Genomic DNA, 20127 nt, shown 5'->3' with positions numbered 1-20127 from the left:
CGGAACCTACATCCGCTTTCTTTTATGTACTGTATATGATAAGATACTGTCATCCCCCTTCCCTTCTGTGTGAGAGGATGAATGAGCAAATGTATTTCTAGTTGCATGCTTGATGGTAGCAGACAAGCCTGTCTGCTAGAGAACAGTAGGACCAACGTCGGAGCAGGTAGCTACGCTTTCTAAAAGCAGAGAGGTTTCTATTCTTAGTATGGTCCTGTCCGCCCCTTGTCATGTTGGTATAGGAAGCTGCCTCTCTGGTCACTTCCGTTTGTATTTGTGAGGCACCCCTCAGGAAGGGACCACGGCAGTCTGTCTGCGGCGAGCGTCTGAAGTGGTAAGATCTCTGGCTAAGCGCGTGTCTGCTAAGTCCGTAGGACAATGGATTTCTTAAGTTCGGCCTAACTGAAAATTTAATCACCTTTATTTCAGGTTTAGCTCTAAAATATCTAATGTTATCTTAAATTGCAACGCAGTGTAATTCGAGTGCGAAGTTCAGAATATATTCCGGTAGTTGCTTTGTCACTACTTTGTGAGTAAAGTGTAACCACGTGTTGATCAGTAGCTGTAACTAAGTTCATCAATCTTAAATGCGAATGTGCGTGAGATTATAACGTCTCGTCTTGATAATATTTTTCAATATAGCAACTTTTCTTTATGTTCAACCCACGTGGGGTGTACTTTGTGAGACCAGTACCACATGCTTATACAATTGTTTGACCCATCAGGTTAAAAGACGATAGTAACCAGTTCGAGGTTTTTCTTTTGTAAATTGCTTTGCGATCTAATTTATTTTAATTATCAAAATTATTGTGGAGTTACACTCTTTGTGTAAACCAAGTTGACCACGTGAAGCATGTGGTGTAATCATCAAAGTAGCCCTCAGCTATTCTTTTCGGGAAGATTTCACAGAGAGTTAGTATGAATTTAGTATACTAGTGTGTGGTAATTACATGACGGACAGGATTGAGTTACGAACGTAACTTCTTAGGGTGAAAACTGAATCGGTTGGTTGTGGTTAATTTCCTCTTGCATATGTTTCAACGTTCTTTGTGTGTTATTTTATTGAATGCAGTGTTGTATGCAGTCTCCCAATCTTGGCTCCATATTTGATGTGTTCCGTAAGACTACAAACTCACATTTTCACAATCCTAAATTAGGCACCAGTTTAATTATGAATCAAGTTTAATATGCTGAAATTTCAATGATCAATGTTAAAATAAATTTCCAAATATAAACTGATTTATTTCTTTTTATTTAAATTCTCTTATATATATATATCACCGGTTGTCGTATGACTGTTGTTGTTGTTGTTGTTGTTGTTGTTGTGGTCTTCAGTCCTGAGACTGGTTTCATGCAGCTCTCCATGCTACTCTATCATGTGCAAGCTTCTTCATCTCCCAGTACCTACTGCAACCTACATGCTTCTGAATCTGCTTAGTGTATTCATCTCTTGGTCTCCCTCTACGATTTTTACCCTCCACGCTGCCCTCCAATGCTAAATTTGTGATCCCTTGATGCCTCAAAACATGTCCTACCAACCGATCCCTTCTTCTAGTCAAGTTGTGCCACAAACTTCTCTTCTCCCCAATCCTATTCAATACCTCCTCATTAGTTACGTGATCTACCCACCTTATCTTCAGCATTCTTCTGTAGCACCACATTTCGAAAGCTTCTATTCTCTTCTTGTCCAAACTAGTTATCGTCCATGTTTCACTTCCATACATGGCTACACTCCATACAAATACTTTCAGAAACGACTTCCTGACACTTAAATCTATACTCGATGTTAACAAATTTCTCTTCGTCAGAAACGATTTCCTTGCCATTGCCAGTCTACATTTTATATCCTCTCTACTTCGACCATCATTAGTTATTTTACTCCCTAAATAGCAATACTCCTTTACTACTTTAAGTGTATCATTCCCTCAGCATCACCCGATGTAATTTGACTACATTCCATTATCCTCGTTTTGCTTTTGTTGATGTTAGTCTGGTTGGGAATTTGGTAAGCTAGAGTGGATACCTGGTGAAACAGTTGCGCAGTAATGCAAGGTTAACTTCCTCAGACAGCTCACAGCTTTTAAACCACTTTTATGGTCTCGAATAGCAGCACCGCTTGCAGATTAAATTAGTGCACCAACATTACACCATCTACTTAGCTAGTGCCCGAATTCGACTGCGTCAGGATCGTGGCCTGTCGAAATTGTGTTTGGCTTATTGTTCCCCGATACTGCTGCTCACTATGATCGAGGTCCCATGAGTGACATGGAAATATGGAATCCAAGAGTTCGCGAGTACCATACTCAGCGCTATGCGGGATCTCAGTGGCCTCAACGACTAGTGCCCGACGGGATTGACATATACAGTGACGGAAAAAAATAGCAACACCAAAAATAATTAATGCAGAGTAATGAAGTTTCCAGAATACATTTGTCTCGGTAATGCATCTAAGCAATAAACATTACAAGATCACATCTTAATGTAAGTGCGAGATAAACCATTGCAAATGTGAAAATATGGTGCACTAATAACCGGTGTAACCGCCAGACTTTTGCATGCAAGCATGAAAGCCTGTCTGAATTATGTTGTACAGATGGCAGTTGGCAGGTTATTGGATGGAGTTTCAATCCTGTTGCTCCTGGTTGGTCAATAGACAAACAGTTAATGTTATTTGTGGACGACGCTGGAGTTGTCGATTGGTGAAGTTCCGTATTTTCTAGGTTGGAGACTGGTCTGGTGATCGAGCAGGCCAGGATAACATTTCGACATTCTGGAGGTCATGTCGGGGTACAATAGCGGTATGTGGGCGAGCGTTATCCTGTTGGAAAGCACCCCCTGGAATGCTGTTCATGAATGGCAGCACAATCGAATCACTAGATTGACGTACAGTTTTGTAGTCGGGGTGCGCGAGATAACAACTAGGGCGCTCCTGCTGTCATACAAAGTGGCACCCTAGACCATAACTCCAGGTTGTAGGTCCAGACAGGATGGCTGCAGGCCCTCGACTGACCTGCTTCTACCAGATAGAACTGACTGAGTACATCGAAAAAGTTCAAAGAAAGGCAGCACCTTTTGTATTATCGCGAAATATGGGAGAGAGTGTCACAGAAATGATACAGGACTTGGGATGGACATCGTTAAAAGAAAGGCGTTTTTCGTTTCGTCGGAATCTTCTCACGAAGCCGGCCGGAGTGACCGAGCGGTTCTAGGCGCTACAGTCCTGAGCCGCGCAACCCCGACGGTCGCAGGTTCGAATCCTGCCTCGGGCATGGATGTTTGTGATGTCCTTAGGTTAGTTAGGTTTAAGTAGTTCTAAGTTCTAGGGGACTGATGGCCTCAGAAGTTAAGTCCCATAGTGCTCAGAGCCATTTGAACCATTTTTGAAAGGAGGGCTATAATTAAGACGTGGGAAAATAGCCCTTTCCAAAAATTGTGTTTTTATTATAATTTCACTCTTATGTTTTCTTGCTTTGAGCAAAGCAAACTAGCACATTTGTTTCAGCATTCGCTTGCCGACATTTTAGGTCCTACAGTTCCATAGCGAGTTACCGCAAGAACTCCACTGCTGGACGTGAGCGAGCTGTGTATATCAAGTGCACTGTTTCCACAAAAACCGTGTTAACGATAATAAGCGTTTATTTATTATGCTAATTAGGTTGAACGACATTGTAGACATGACACTGTGACAACAGCGTTCGTTTATAGTCGCAGTCGACAAAAAGCTTTCTTCTCCTAGGCAGATGGTAGGACAGGAGAAATCACGAACTTCTCATGTTTAATTCTTAAATTGTATTTTTTTCGGCCACCTTTTGCGCCCGCTCTGTGCCTGCCTCGGCTGACCAGATTTCAAAGGGAAAAAACCATCACACTTGTGATTCTATGTAACGTCATTACTATATGGACGTTTACCTTTCGTGACAATCATCGCGATACTTTGAAATCGATAACAGACTTATGACGATACAGCAGATGAAAAACTCATGGCAAAGGTGTATCCTTATTTTGTGGATTGGAAATGAAAACATAGTTAAATTACACACAAATAAAATTATTTTCCTCTGAAATAACAAAGGCATATATTGTATCGTACTGTATTGGACTGGGGACCTAGAAACGACGGAGAGGCTTCGTCCCCGCCGTAGCCCACAGTGGTACACAACCCAGCAACAGGCCACAGCAGTCCACTCACCCCTCCGTCGCCCCACACCGAACCCAGGGTTATTGTGCGGTTCGTCCCCAAGTGCCCCCCCCCCTCCCCCTCCCTCCCAGGGAACGACGAGTGTAACCCCAATATTTGCGTGGTAGAGTAATTATGGTGTACGCGTACGTGGAGAAAGTGTCTGTGCAGCTATCGCCGACATAGTGTAACTGAGGCGGAATACGGGGAACCAGCCCGCATTCGCCGATGCAGGAAAACCGCCTCAAAAACCATCTACAGACTGGCCGGCACACCGGACCTCGACACTAATCCACTGGGCGGATTCGTGCCGGGGACCGGCACGCCTTCCCGCCCGGAAAGCAGGAGAGTGATACATACTTTTCTACTACAATAGCTTGGATATACAGGGTGTCCCACTCACACCCCCCTGATTTCAAGGATCCAGGAGAGAAAAACCACGGTAGATACGACAATGAAAATGAATTGTGGAGCTTCACAAAGAATTTATATTCCCGCGTCAAAAGTGCCAAGTATCGTGGGCAGAGTGCAGCTTGGCGCTTGAAGTGAAAATAGCGATACCACAACAGTGTGTGCAAGCAGTAGTGTTGTTTGCAGAAACAAAATCGCCGATTACTGTGCAAAGAAATTACCGTTCTGTGCATGAATGAGATCCACCTGATGTGAAAACAGTTAAGGAATGGTATAGGAAGTTTCTGGCAACAGGAAGTGTTCTGAAACATTCTGGCGGTGCACGTTACGGAGTTTCAGAAGAGACAGTGGAGGACATCAGACAAACGTTTCTCAGAAGCCCACGTAAGTCAATTGGTCAAGCATCTAGGCAACTTGATGTACCTCGATCAACATTTCATCGTCTAGTTCACCAGCATCTTACAAAGTTCAAATTCTGCAACATCTGACGCCGAACGACAAACAACGCCGGCAACAATTTGCTGCAGTTCTGCTGTAGCGTATTGATATTACTATTATTATTACCAATTCTATGTCATTTGCCAGCCACAACTGGACAGAGTCAAAATATGATGTTTATTCTCAGATGAGGCGACCTTTCATCTATCAGGAAGGGTTAATATGCATAATGTTCGGATTTGGGGAACGCAAAATCCACGCGTTGTCATTGAATATGTTCGCAATAGCCCTAAACTAAATGTCCGGTGCGGGCTAATGCACGACAGGATTGTTGGACCGTTGTTCTTTGCGGTACAAACAGTGACTGGGTCAGTGTATCTGGACATGTTGGAGCAGTTTGTGTACCCTCAGATACAAGACTTGCAACCCAACATAATTTTTCAACACAAGCTCCGCCGCATTGGTCAACGGCTGTTCGCAAGTTCCTGGATAGAAAATTTCCCAGTCGTTGGATCGGACGCGGAGGACCCATTGCCTGGCCACCACGTTCACTCGACATTACGCAGCTTGATTTCTTCATGTGAGGATTCGTGAAGGACCACGTGTATGCGACCAAAGTGGACGATGTTCCTACGTTGCGACTGCATCAATAACGGAGGAAATGTTACAAAGAACTTTGCAAGAAACTGAATATAGACTCGATATTCTTCGTGCTACGAATGGTTCACATGTAGAGGTGTATTGGAGATAAATAAATAAATTCTTTGAGATGCTCTACAATGTGGTGCATTTTTCATTGTCCTATCTACTTTGGTTTTTTTTCCTGGGTCTTTGAAATCAGGGAGGTTTGAGTGGGACACCCTGCATTTTTTGCTATGTTTACTTATTGCGTACGTAGCTACAATTTGTTAATCCTTCAAAATGTGTAATATTACAGATCACTAATCAGATAGCGGTTCTAGGCGCTACAGTCTGGAACCGAGCGACCGCTGCGGACGCAGGTTCGAATCCTGCCTCGGGCATGGATGTGTGTGATGCCCTTAGGTTAGTTAGGTTTAATTAGTTCTAAGTTCTAGGCGACTGATGACCTCAGAAGTTAAGTCGCATTGTGCTCAGAGCCATTTGAACTAATCAGATACAAGTTACTCACTTCATACTAAAATTTAAGGTTTCGTTTGACTGCAGACTGTTAGAGCAAGCGTGCAAGCATGCCAAACAATAGTCAACAAGGACTGCTAACACTTAGCCGCATCATTCACATTCTTCACAAAATTAACCTGCAAATGGCTGGAGTCCCATTAGCAGAAATGGTTTACGAGATGCTCCTTTATGCTCCCTTCGGTTTTGGTGTTACTTGACTCGAGAGCAGGTTGATAAGTTAGACGAGGGGATAAGCAATACCTGCATTTTTTTTTCATTGTGCCTCTTAACTCTTTCTTTAGGCATAAGACAAGTTAAACTAAGTGCGGTAAGCCTATACGTTGTGAAAATTTCTACGACGTTCTACTTCTAGAAAACTTGTTTTTCACAAGTAATTAAATGAGATCTTTTATTGCACGCATTTTGTTTCATGTTTAAAAACCAGGACAATTATGTATCTCAAATGATGTTCTCGGGACACCTGGACATTTATGTGAAAATCGGAACTGCCCCGGCAAAATAGGGACCTCTGGTTAGCCTATGCCTACGCCCTTGGCAGTACCAATCTCGCTCGGTACGGCCGTATTGGCAAGTCAAGAAACACTGCAGCCACGTGACTGTCTCGATCAATGGGTTTCAGGACGTCTGAGTATCACATGATCCCTGTTTTCGGAACCCATCCTGCAGCTAATTCTGTTCGAGCATCTGAGCTCGGGATATTTTATAAGAAAATACAATAAATGCATGTCAAAGATATTGGATGTTAGGTCTAAATCTTGTTATCTTACATTTTCCTTTTGTTGTTCAAATACTGACACCCTTAAATGTTTCATGCTTTCAGAAACGTGGCTCACTGAATGACGTAATATGGATAGGGGAACAAACAAAAAACGAATGATTGAACTCATTCGGTCGCAATTAAGAACAAACTTCGAAATGTTGGTGCGTACTAAATATTGAATGGCGCTGAATCTTTTTACAACTGTTGAGCGGATACAAAGTCGTTCTAAAATGAAAAGCTGTTTCATAGTACACTGTACTAGACATCAGATTTAATACAAAAATGCTTGACAAATATGTTCGAAAAAAATATTATTGTTTCGTTTTTCGCAAAATATGTGAATACAGCAGTGCTAACTACTACTTCGACTATGTCAACGTTGAGAAACATCATTTTATGGTTGTGGTGCAATTTGTTACTACCCCTTTTAATCTTTCTTATATTAAGTAGCATTTTAATCAACAACTTTCAGTGATTTAGCTGTAACAACGATAGTCGATGGTTTATCTGCACAAGTTGGTTAACTGCTAACATTAAAACTTACGGAGCAGTTACGTACATATAGAAGTATTGTATCGCAGAATCATTAACAGTAACTCGATCAAAGAGTTTAGAGAGACGTAATGGGAGAACGCAGGGAAATAATTAATGAAGCAGACAGTGTTGGAAAATTTAACTTTTTTTTTTTTTTAATATTCCAACGTTATTTGAGCCTTCCCCTAAAACGAATAAGGGCAAAATTTTTAAAAAACAAGGATAAGGGTGGAACGACCGGTATTAAAGTGACCATGCTAGGAAGTAGAAAGAGAGGCCACTGTAATTCAGAGAACAAGCAGTAGTCAAATTTGTAACTCCATTGTGACTAGTAATGTGGAATCCTCCACTCTGTCATCGAAAGAAGCAAAACTCAAGTACTATCCTCAACAAAATAAAACACTCTTTGAACAAAGAAAAAACTGCACAGAAAAGAAATAATCCAAATAAAACTGCATCCCCAGAAAATAGCTAGCCTATAACAGAAATAGTGGCACTTTCAAATTGTTTGCAGCCAAATTCACTGATTACTTCCTCACAGTTACTGCGAACACTGCATTTGGTAGAGGAGACAGTTGTATCTTGATACACTTTTCAGACTTTTGTCTCTCTTAATAGAAGTTTAATACATTAACTTATACGGTATTCAGTTTTTGACTGAAGACAATTTCTATGTACTGCATTCTTTTTCTGAAATTACTCTGGAAAATTAATGTTTTTGTCTATGTGAAAACATGGTCATGTATGTTGGAACAAATATTCGGTTAAAATTTGAAAACGTTGCAACAAAGGAAATCTTGTTAATACTGTAGGCTACTTAATAGTCTGTCTGTTACATTCTTACCCTACTATACACCAAAAATCAGATTGAACAGATGTGTTGTCAAAAACAGGATAAAGAAGAGAGGAGCCCTGTTGTTTCTGTTGTTGACCTGCCACCTCAAGACATTAATAAATGCAGCACAATTCCGTATGAGCAAAAGTCTTTCCAAATGTGCCCAGAAAGTGTAAAACCAGGAACTGCAAAGCAATATTTATACACGCACAACACTGCTGGTCAGTCTTTGCCCAGTGCGAAAGGGAGCACATTGGCTGTGAAAAAGGTGGAACATAGTAAGTCACTTGTAATTGTGGCAAATTCTATACAGGTCAGACCACCAGAGCAATATTCACATGCTTAAAGCAATATTATAGAAGTTGGAAACCTAGAGGAGGAGACTGTATTTGTGCAGACCACCTACTTGAGAAAGGCTAAAGTTAAAATGTGCAACAGGACATCACACTCATAATGGAAGGAAGATGAAGTACCTTGAACCAATGGAAATTATTAGGTATATGCCCATTTACATCTTAGTGCTGAATGATCACATTTTCCTTACTTGCTGCTTCTAACTGCAGATACTGCTTGTAATCCCACCCAGATGATGTTGTAAATTACCCCTCCCACTCACATACATGCCCCATCGTTTTTCTTTGTATTGGTTACCATAATTTCACTTGCCCAGTTAATTTTTTTGTGTAGGCCTAATCATAGCTGCTTCACTTACCTGCTTAATCTCACACTTATATCTCAACCTTTTTGTAATATTGGACTTTTTGAAGACCGAATTATTTTGTTCCACCATTCCTTTGGAACAAGTCACCAAAGTTTATTGTTCAGTTTATTTTCTCTTAGAACAGTTATAATTCATTATATAGTTCATTACTTAATGTGTTATATATTTTATTTATGTTCATAGTTTTACAAAATTAGAAGGAAGTCTTTTTTTTCATGGCCTCCTTGCCATTATTCAGTAGCTTTACACCACATTTTATTTAGCAACTTTGGGTGCACATATATAGGTCAGATCCAAGTACATATTTGCATTGTCAGTTTAACACAATAATAATTACATACACTACTTAATTATCAAGTTATATCATTTTTAAATACAATAGCATCACACATATGAACTCATTTTGTATCTATTGTGCAATCTACCTATTAACTTCTTTCAAGTTTAGCTGTGTTGTGTTTTATGACTCTTAACTTTATACTTTCTCTCATAGCATGGTTATGTATCTGTACAAAAAGTAGTCTTTTATGTATACATACAGTAGAAAGTTAAAACCTTTTTGTAATTATGGCCTACAGCTAGTCTGTTCTTCTTGGCTTAGCCATTGTCTTGATGGTTACTTTTCGCTGTTTAAAAATTTTTTTGCACACTCTACTGGCCCCATATTTCTATTCCACAAGTCTTGACAACACTAAAATATAAGGAAGACAACATTCACATAGCATCCCCTGTTAATGGGCGGTCTAATGTTTTGCAGTAAAAATTTAGCTAAACTGATTTTTCTGGTTATGGGAGCAATGTGGTGTCTCCACATTGTCATCTCTGAAAACCAACTAAGATAGTGAATAGATGCATTCATTTAAAATGATTGAGCATACAAAAATTTTGCAGACACACTATCTTTATTTCTCATAATAGCTTAACAGCCAAAAACCTGTTTGTAACATTAAATAGTAACTATTGAAGAATATTACACCAGTGTCATGTGTGTTTTCTTTCATAATGTATAAAATATTCTGCCAAGAATTAATGAAACAGTCAATGAATGACAAATAGTTTGTAAATAGGAATCAGTATTTAAAAATCTAAAAGACATGTTCTTTGAAAAGTACCATCGTAATCAAGTAAATGTTTAGCTGCTGATAACAGATAAACAGCAGTTGCATGGTAAAAATGCAGAGCCAGCAGTTTCCTTCAAAGTTGCAGCTTCCTTACTAATTTACTAGTGTAAATTTACGTGGCATAAATGTGAATAGCATTAATCAGTCTAGTGATAGTTCATTGTTATTACAGTGCACAGATAAAGTTTCTGTCTTGTTAAGGTATACGTTGCCTTGTTCCACATCACTGAATTTTCTCATTTTTTCTACATCTACATCATTATTCCACAGGCCCCCTAATGGTGTGGGCCGCAAGGTATTTCTACTGCCACTAACTGATTAGCTCCTCTCTTCCACTTACGAGCCTCTGTATTAGCTCTAATGTCTCAAATTTTTCCATTGTGGTCGTATTGTGACATATATGTGGCAGGAAGTAATATGTTGCCCAACCCTCCCAGAGAATACTCCCTTGAAATTTCAATAGTGAACCTTTCCGTGATTCACAATTCCTCTCTTGTAGCGCCTGGACTTTGTCGAGCATTTCAGTAATGTTCTCACACCAACTAAATGATCCCATGACGATACATGCCGTTCTTTGTCGGATCTCTCTCTCTCTCTCCCATCTGCCCTACCTGGTAAGGGTCCCAGATTGACGAACAGTACTCAAGAACTGATTGAACAAACATCTTGTAAACCACTTCTTTCATGGGTGAGTTACATTTCATAAAGATTCTTCCTGCTTTTCGTACTATTTTTTTTTTATGTGATCGTTCCACTTCAAATCGCTCTTCTACATATTTTACAGTAGATACTATTTCCAGCAGTTCATTGTCAGTAGTGTAGTTGTACAGTAGAGGATTTCTTTTTCTATTTATGCACAATATATTGCATTTATTTACGTTTAGCTTCAACTTTCAGAGGCTGCACCATTCAACAATACAGGAGATTTTCATCTTTCAAAAAGTCATAATTTGTGAGCAACATGTTCCATAATTATACAACAGATTGACATCAACAGTATAGGCCTATAATTACATGCATCAGTCCTACGGCCCTTCTTGACATATACTTTTTTCCAGTCGCTAGGTACCCTTCACATCTCCATAGACCTATGGTAAACTGTTGCTAGAAAGATTACTAGTTCCTATGCATAATCTTTGTGGAATCTTACAGGTATCTCATCTGGTCCTGATGTCTTTCCACTATTAAGGGATGGTCAAAGCTTTTCTGTTCCACAGTGTGTTGTTTCAGTAACTGCCATTTCAGTGTTTGTACAATGATTGAAAGGAGAGAGCATATAATGGTCTTTAGCGGTAAAACAATTTTGGAAGACCAAAAGCAATAGCCTATTACAGCCGTTTCTCTGTTATATACTGTTTTGGTGCCTGTATGATTACTGAGTATGAGACTAAATGATTTCGAACCATTTACCAATTTTATGAAAGACTAAAACCTCTTATGGTTTTTAGTCAGACTGGTTGACAAAATTTTACTTCCAATGTCATTGATTGCTTGTCTCATTGCTCTCCTTATGCTCATTTTGTTTCATTTAGTTTCTGTTTGTCTCCTAGGTTTTGACTTTTCTTGAATCTGTAATGAAACTCTCTTTGTGTATGCAGCAGTTTTCTAACATGGGTCTTTCCCATTCCTTAAGAGTTGCTCTTAACACACTTGCCTTTTATGAAACCTATGGAACACATTGATGAATCAATGAATGAAAACTGTTCAGTCAAATTACACTTTAGTCACCTGCTACTCTATGAAATGGAAATATTCACTTTGATGTGCTATATGAAATCTAAGATGATTTGGTGATGTGGTCAGTGGGAGTAGCAGTTTGGGAAAATGTAAATGACATTGTTATTCACTCCTGTCTGGTCATTGCCAAAATTGACTAGCAGGTGATGCTGTGTTGTTGGCATCTACATGTACAAAAGCAGAAGTAAAACATGGAATTCCTGATGTAACTGAATTTGAAGTGATCTTATGGTACAAACATTAAATACAATGTTGTCTTTTAGTTAAAGCTGGTAATGACCAAAAAGCAGTCAATTCCTAGTGACTTCATTTCATTAGTGATTGATCTTTTCCTGTCACCCATCTAGTCTCCATGGAGTGCACATGTATGAGGCCATGCTGAAATTTAATGCCTCCAAATTTTGTATTCTGTTCTCCATTCATATGTCATGCATATTACTTGGTCACTTTCCTGCTTTGCTGATGCAAGTTGCAATCCTCTGCTGCTAGAGGGGATCAGATTGTAGCATGCAACATGGCTGTGTGTAACATAATTATGTCAGTGCATGAGAAACAGATGCCCATAAAACTGGAAGCACAAATTCGAAGAGTTCATCCACACATTGAGCACCCTATCCTTCAGTAAGACAGTGCTACACGAGTGTTACAACATCTGAAACAATCCAATGCCTTGGGTTCACTGTCATTGATCAATAGATAATCCCCCACACAGTGCACCCAGATTACTTTTGCTTCAATAAACTTAATACTTTTCCTGTACTTTCTGATAATTCCAGGTCAATATTTAAGCATACTATCCTGAAATTTCAAATGATAATATTGTCTATTTGTTATGTTAAACCTTTCAGTGAGAGGGGGGAGGGGGGGGGGGGGGAAGAAAAAGAAAAAAACCACACAAGTATATTTCAGTATTTTCTGTCACTGAGTTGGTTTGTTACACATGATGCATGTATACCAAACTTTATAATTGCTGCTGTTGTTGTAGATTTTGGTAGAAGTGCACACACATCAGCAGCTCAATTTGAGTTTCCATTGATATTTGAAGTTGTTACCCAATACTATTTCTATTGGCAGATTCGATGACTTCAGCGATGGGAAGTCAGATAAAGAAATCCTGGATGAGCTGCTCAGGAAGGAACGCTACGACAAGAGGTTGCGGCCTCCTGTACCAGGTCAGTATGTTCGAAGACAGCCATGTTACCCATACATTGTTACACGATTTGCCAGATCTTACACTTAGAAAACAACAGTGTACATGAATATACATAGCTCAACTACAGATATTACTGATGAAAAAAATAAAAGATAATGGCGGTACAAGATTTGTCGAAACTTCTAGTATGTAATCAAAATCTATATCTAATTATATCAAAAGAGTAATTCTCTCAAGAAAACTATGAAATCTTGAGAAAGAATTGCTGGGCAGTACTTGCCTTTAGGAGAAATGTGTAATGTAACAGACACATATAAAAGGACTTATGCTGTCCTAACGTGTGGAACTATTGGTTTCTCCCTCAGGCAGGAGGGGAATGTGAAACAATAGGTTCCAGAATGAGAGTGACCCCCTGTGTTTTGAGGACCACACAACAGATCTAAATGACCTGCATGCCATTTTTAACCTTCCACAACATCTCGTTTCCTCCACAGGGAAGAAACCATTATTTCCAAGAGATAGTGTGTATCAACTGTATGTAGTTACAAAGTTCAACACATACATGTAAATAAATCAATGTAATAAGATATCCTGATTGAAAATGCAAGATAATAAATCCAGATTATGATAATGACACTAACACTGGTAACACACAAACATATCACTTGAGATATTCTCTTCCATTAATTTGCTCAATGAAGCTGTTTGTTTCACTAAGTTTTAAAGCTATGTAGCTGTGATTTTCAATTTAATAAAATGTTGGATGAAATAACACACTGTTATTTAACACAAGGATGTTGAATCACTGGAGATATTCTCTTCCATTAATTTGCTCAATGAAGCTGTTTGTTTCACTAAGTTTTAAAGCTATGTAGCTGTGATTTTCAATTTAATAAAATGTTGGATGAAATAACACACTGTTATTTAACACAAGGATGTTGAATTTATTCCTCTATTAAATCATCCTTGTTTGTTGTTTTATAATTATGGATATTGCTATTCAGTGCTGAGGAGTCTTAGACTGTATAATACTTCTTTACTAACTCTGCACTCACTCACATTGATTCAATGACATATCATGTTTTGTAAATCCTGTTATAAAGGGAGGCTTCGGGGATGATAAACCAGTCAAATTATACAATAATATTTCAAAACCAGTCACCACAGGCTAATTCTGTAAAGTATACAAACAGAAAACTTGATTAATGTCAATCTATTCAGACTGACAACTATGAGAATTACTTCTATGTTATTGTAGAGGCTCCTATAGGCTTACATGATCAGAAAATAATCCATTGCTCTACTTACACTATTCAGCTGCTATCCTTATCTCCTATTATTTACTTAACATTTATGTCACTTCACTTCCAATCCCAAAGAAAGCAGGTGTTGACAGATGTGAGAATTACCGAACAATCAGTTTAATAAGCCACAGCTGCAAAATACTAACACGAATTCTTTACAGATGAATGGAAAAGCTAGTAGAAGCCGACCTCAGGGAAGATCAGTTTGGATTCCGTAGAAATACTGGTACACGTGAGGCAATACTGACCTTACGACTTATCTTAGAAGAAAGATTAAGGAAAGGCAAACCTACGTTTCTAGCATTTATAGACTTAGAGAAAGCTTTTGACAATGTTGACTGGAATACTCTCTTTCAAATTCTAAAGGTGGCAGGGGTAAAATACAGGGAGTGAAAGGCTATTTGCAATTTGTACAGAAACCATATGGCAGTTATAAGAGTCGAGGGACATGAAAGGGAAGCAGTGGTTGGGAAGGGAGTAAGACAGGGTTGTAGCCTCTCCCCGATGTTATTCAATCTGTATATTGAGCAAGCAGTAAAGGAAACAAAAGAAAAATTCGGAGTAGGTACTAAAATCCATGGAGAAGAAATAAAAACTTTCAGGTTCGCCGATGACATTGTAATTCTGTCAGAGACAGCAAAGGACTTGGAAGAGCAGTTGAACGGAATGGATGGTGTCTTGAAGGGAGGATATAAGATGAACATCAACAAAAGCAAAACGAGGATAATGGAATGTAGTCGAATTAAGTCGGGTGATGTTGTGGGTATTAGATTAGGAAATGAGACACTTAAAGTAGTAAAGGAGTTTTGCTATTTGGGGAGCAAAATAACTGATGATGGTCGAAGTAGAGAGGATATAAAATGTAGACTGGCAATGGCAAGGAAAGCGTTTATGAAGAAGAGAAATTTGTTAACATCGAGTATAGATTTAAGTGTCAGGAAGTCGTTTCTGAAAGTATTTGTATGGAGTGTAGCCATGTATGGAAGTGAAACATGGACAGTAAATAGTTTGGACAAGAAGAGAATAGAAGCTTTCGAAGTGTGGTGCTACAGAAGAATGCTGAAGATTAGATGGGTAGATCACATAACTAATGAGGAGATACTGAGTAGGATTGGGGAGAAGAGGAGTTTGTGGCACAACTTGACCAGAAGAAGGGATCGGTTGGTAGGGCATGTTCTGAGGCATCAAGGGATCACCAATTTAGTATTGGAGGGCAGCGTGGAGGGTAAAAATCGTAGGGGGAGACCAAGAGATGAATACACTAAGCAGATTCAGAAGGATGTAGGTTGCAGTAGGTACTGGGAGATGAAGAAGCTTGCACAGGATAGAGTAGCTTGGAGAGCTGCATGAAACCAGTCTCAGGACTGAAGACCACAACAACAACAACACTGACCTCAGTGAACACTTGGAGCTGTCTCTATGCAAAAAATGTTAAAATGCTGTTCAAGATGAACAGGAATCTGTATCCCCAGATCTAAATATTCTGATAAATTAAACAATGGAAAATCCAGGATGGGATGTAACAAAATCAGTATTAAGAAAGAAAAGTTGCTGCTTACCATATAGCAGAGCCGGTGAGTCACAGATAGGCACAACAAAAGGACTGTCACAAATTAGCTTTCGGCCAGCCAGGTCTTCATCAAAAATAGACAACACACTCTCTCTCTCTCTCTCTCTCTCTCTCTCTCTCTCTCGTGTGTGTGTTTTTTGTCTGTTTTTGATGAAGGCCTTGCTGGCCGAAAGCTTATTTGTGACAGTCTTTTTGTTATGCCTATCTGCAACTCAGTGTATCTGCTATACAGTGAGTAGCAACTTTCCTTTCATAATATTCTGATAAATTGTAAGAAAAGTGGCTAATATTTATCACTTTCACTATGTTTCTGAATATCTAGTAATTTTCTATTTTGTTCCTGATGTCTTCTGGGAACCTGTTAAAGATCCTTATATCAGAATATAAAACTGTATTCTGAACACTAGACAGGGAATCTTATCCAAAATAAAATAAAAATTAAAAAAAATTATTTTTCTTCTAATATTGTGGTTCTGAATTGCTGAGTTCATCCTAAATTCACTTATGTTATTAACCACAAATACCATTAGAGAGTATGTGTACTTACATTTAAGTGTAAGAAGTCTTAGGTGCTTGATTACGCTTCTGTAGAATAAGTAGTTGCAAAAGGACACTGCTAAAGATTTTTTTTATCCCCTGAATGTCACACCCTCAGTAGATTTCAATATGGGACCCCCCTGATGGCACCACAAATAGCTAGATGATATTCCACTGTGTTCCATCTAGCCTGGAGCAAGTTTGGTGTAACTGTTGCCACAGTAACCATATGCGACCCTTTAGATGCTGCAGACTGTTAATCTTAACATGGTAGATCATGCTTTTGACATAACACCAAAAGAAAAACTTAATGGGGTTAAGTCTGGAGACCTAGCAGCCCAAGCAGTTGCCCACATGTGACAGTCCACTTCCCAGGCATTTCTCTATTCATAAATCCCTGACGAGCTGAAATGTGGCAGTGCTCCGTCCTGCTGGAAGGTAGTTTCATGTGGTACTTGTGGGAGGATGAACTCTTCCAGCATATCCAAGTATGAAACTCCAGTCACTGTCAGTTCTACAAAGATGGATGGTCCTATCAAAGTGCTACACATTGGCTTATGGGCTGTCCCTCTCCATTTCACATGTGACGCGAGGATTTTCGCAGCCCCACACTCTTCCATTGTGTCTGTTTACAACTCCACTAATATGAAACTCCACTTTGTCAGAGAAATTCACATGTTGGAGATAGTTATGCAGCTTAACAATCCTCTGTATTTCTGATGTGCAACTTTTATTGCATGATTCATTTGAAGTTTGCATGCTCTTAGACAGAGCCTTTTGTGGAACACACCATGTGCTGTTAAATATGGAATCTGTAACTGCGAACTAGCAGCATGAACAGATTTACACGGGCTCCATTGAAATGCATCACTAATGCGATTGATATTTTCTTCAGATGTCTGTGGCTTTCTAGAAGATTTTACACATAGCAGACCACCTGTGGTTCTCAGTTTATTCTTACAGAATCGAATGATTTTCCTCGTAAGAAAAACATAATCATACAGATGTAACAGATTGCAACTCTGCCAGCTGCAAAATACCCTGAACCTGCTCTCACACTGTTGCCATTTTAACAAAACAGATGTTATGCGCAGCCTTGCCAACTACGGGAAGCAAAACTTCCAGAGATGCTTTTTGTAGTGATGTAACTTGGCTGCATGTTTATGAATTGTTTGTGAGATATTAAATTTTATTTTGGATACCTTTCGACCAGACAACAAGTACTTTTCTGGCATTAGCAGGATTTCCATAGAACATGATGCCACAGGACAGGTTTTAATGAAAGTATGCTAGCTGCTCCGTCTGCAAGTCAACATGACGAGAGAGGTTTCTAAGTGCAACGTGGACAGAACTAAGGTTTTGGGTCAACTTATCCTTGTTAAGGTGCCTCCTCAGTTAATTATCCAGCAGGATGCTTAGGAGCCTCCTCCAGTTTGTTACATTGATATATATTTCTGGTACTTGTAAGTCATTTGTATTTGTTTGAAATCACATAATTAGAATCTTTGCAAGACTGAGAGTTAAACTGTTTGCTGTGAATTAGTTGTAAGTTTGTTACATTATTGAGCTGGTTGTGTATGGTTTACTTGTGTTGGGCACATTATCACCAAACATCACATTTTTTTAAGAGTTTTTCAATGCCATTGTAAATCATTTATGTACCGCAAGAACAGAAGTAGGTCAAACACCAAACTTAGTGTGACACTGTACTTAATATTTCCCCATTGTGAATTTAGTCTTGTTTCCATGATAGTGCCAGGTGGTTATAATTAACCTGATGGCATTCTGAATGCTCGAGTGGCGGCTGTATACATCTCATGATGCGAAAATATCCTAGGTATGTTCATTCACTGGTACACTCGGGGAGCATACTCAGCAGGGGGGGGGGGGGGGTGGGGGGGGGGGGGCACGTCCATGTCTACATACTCTCATACTCCGCAAACCACCAATGGTGCATGGCAGAGGGCACCTTTTACTACTATTAGTCATTTCCTTTCCTGTTACACTTGCAAATAGAGTGTGGGAAAAGTGATTGTTTAAAAGCCTCCATATAAGCCTTAATTTATTGTTGCATGTTATGTTCGTGGTCCTTATGAGAAGTGAACATTGGCAGCAGTAGAATTGTTCTGCAGTCAATCTCAAATGATGGTTCTCTAAATTTACGCAGTAGTGCCTTCTTGAAAGAGCATTGCTTTTCCTTCACGTATCCCCTTTTAAGTTCATGAAGGACCTCCTTCCAGGTATTCCAATTTGAGCTCGCAAAGCCTCTCCAATACTTGCATGCTGATCAGACCTACCTGTAACAAATCTAGCAGTCCACCTCTGAATTGCTTCTACATCTTCCTTTATTCCGAACTGTTGGGGATCCCAAGCATTTGAACAGTATTCAAGAATGTGTTGCAGTAGTGTTCTATATGCTGTCTCCTTTATGGATGAGCTACACTTTCCCAAAATTCTCTGAAGTCGAGCATTTGCCTTCCCTTCTGCCAACATGATGTATTCATTCCACTTCATATCGCTTTCAAATGTTACGTCTAGATATATAATCGAAGAGACTGTGTCAAGCTGCACCCTATTAGTGCTATTATTGAATGTTACTGGACTGTTTCTCCTATTCCTCCTCAATAGTTCCGCTTTCTGCCATCAGGTGAAAATGTGGCACTATAAGCATTCATAATGTGGTGTGTGTGCAAGAAAATGGGAGGGATGGTAAAACATATGATAAGGGCAGTTCTGTTACGTTTGTTAGGATATTATCGCAAGTTACAACATGTGTTCAGTACGGTCTATCGACTCAGCAGCATGCTGCATCCACAACACGGTGAGGTCGACAGTTACTCGCAGCATATCCAGTGTAACCAGCGTGATATATTGTAGGTGACCATCTTCAGATCAGAAAGAGTCCATATACATCTCTGAGAGACATGACCTTTAAGATATCCCCACATGGATTTACATTAGGGGATCTTGAAGGCCACACATCTTGAAATTGCTTGCAGATGATGTGGTTATTACCAAAGGTATCTTGAAGCAAATCTTTCACCTGCCAAGTGATATGGTACTGCCCCATTTTCTATGAAAATAGTGCTATGTACAGAGCTGGAGTCACATTTGGCACAAGGAGGTATTTATGACATTCAGATAACAGGCCAATGAGGTGTTGTCTCCTCGAAGAAAAATGGACCAAGACTGAAGGATCTTGTGAAACCACACCAACAAGTGGCAGAGCAGAACCTCATACGTGACAGTTCTGCCACCTTCCAAGTGACATGGTACTGCCCCATTTTCTATGAAAATAGTTCTATTGATAGAGCTGGAATCACATATGGCACAAGGAGATCTTTATGCATTCAGATAACAGGCCAATGAGGTGTTGTATCCTCAAAGAAAAATGGACCAAGAATGAAGGATCTTGTGAAACCACACCACACAGTCACATAAGCTGGGTGCACTGGATGTCCTTGCACAACATGTGGCAGTGTAGAACCTCAATACGTGACAGTTCTGTGCAGTCACGGCTACATGCAGAGTAAAATGTGCCTCATCTGTCCAAAGAATATTCCCTTGCTACCTCTCATCTATTTCTAGGTATGCCAAAAATGAAGGACAAAGTTACAGCATTATAGCCTGTCTTGGAGCTTCATCTGATGCACATTCTGAATCCCGTA

At 39.5% G+C, this 20127-nt stretch overlaps 1 protein-coding gene across 1 annotated transcript in view; it reads left to right on the top strand.

The window, feature by feature from the left end:
• Positions 1-20127, top strand: part of LOC126215068 (glutamate-gated chloride channel) — a 438289-nt gene that overhangs the window by 193275 nt on the left and 224887 nt on the right. The window contains exon 3 of the mRNA XM_049941716.1: positions 12970-13067. Within this exon, the coding sequence (XP_049797673.1) occupies positions 12970-13067 (98 nt within the window). The remainder of the gene's footprint in view (positions 1-12969; positions 13068-20127) is intronic.

This window comes from Schistocerca nitens, chromosome 12, assembly GCF_023898315.1.
Source record: "Schistocerca nitens isolate TAMUIC-IGC-003100 chromosome 12, iqSchNite1.1, whole genome shotgun sequence".
NCBI lineage: Eukaryota > Metazoa > Arthropoda > Insecta > Orthoptera > Acrididae > Schistocerca > Schistocerca nitens.
This window is presented reverse-complemented; position numbering and strand designations above follow the sequence as displayed.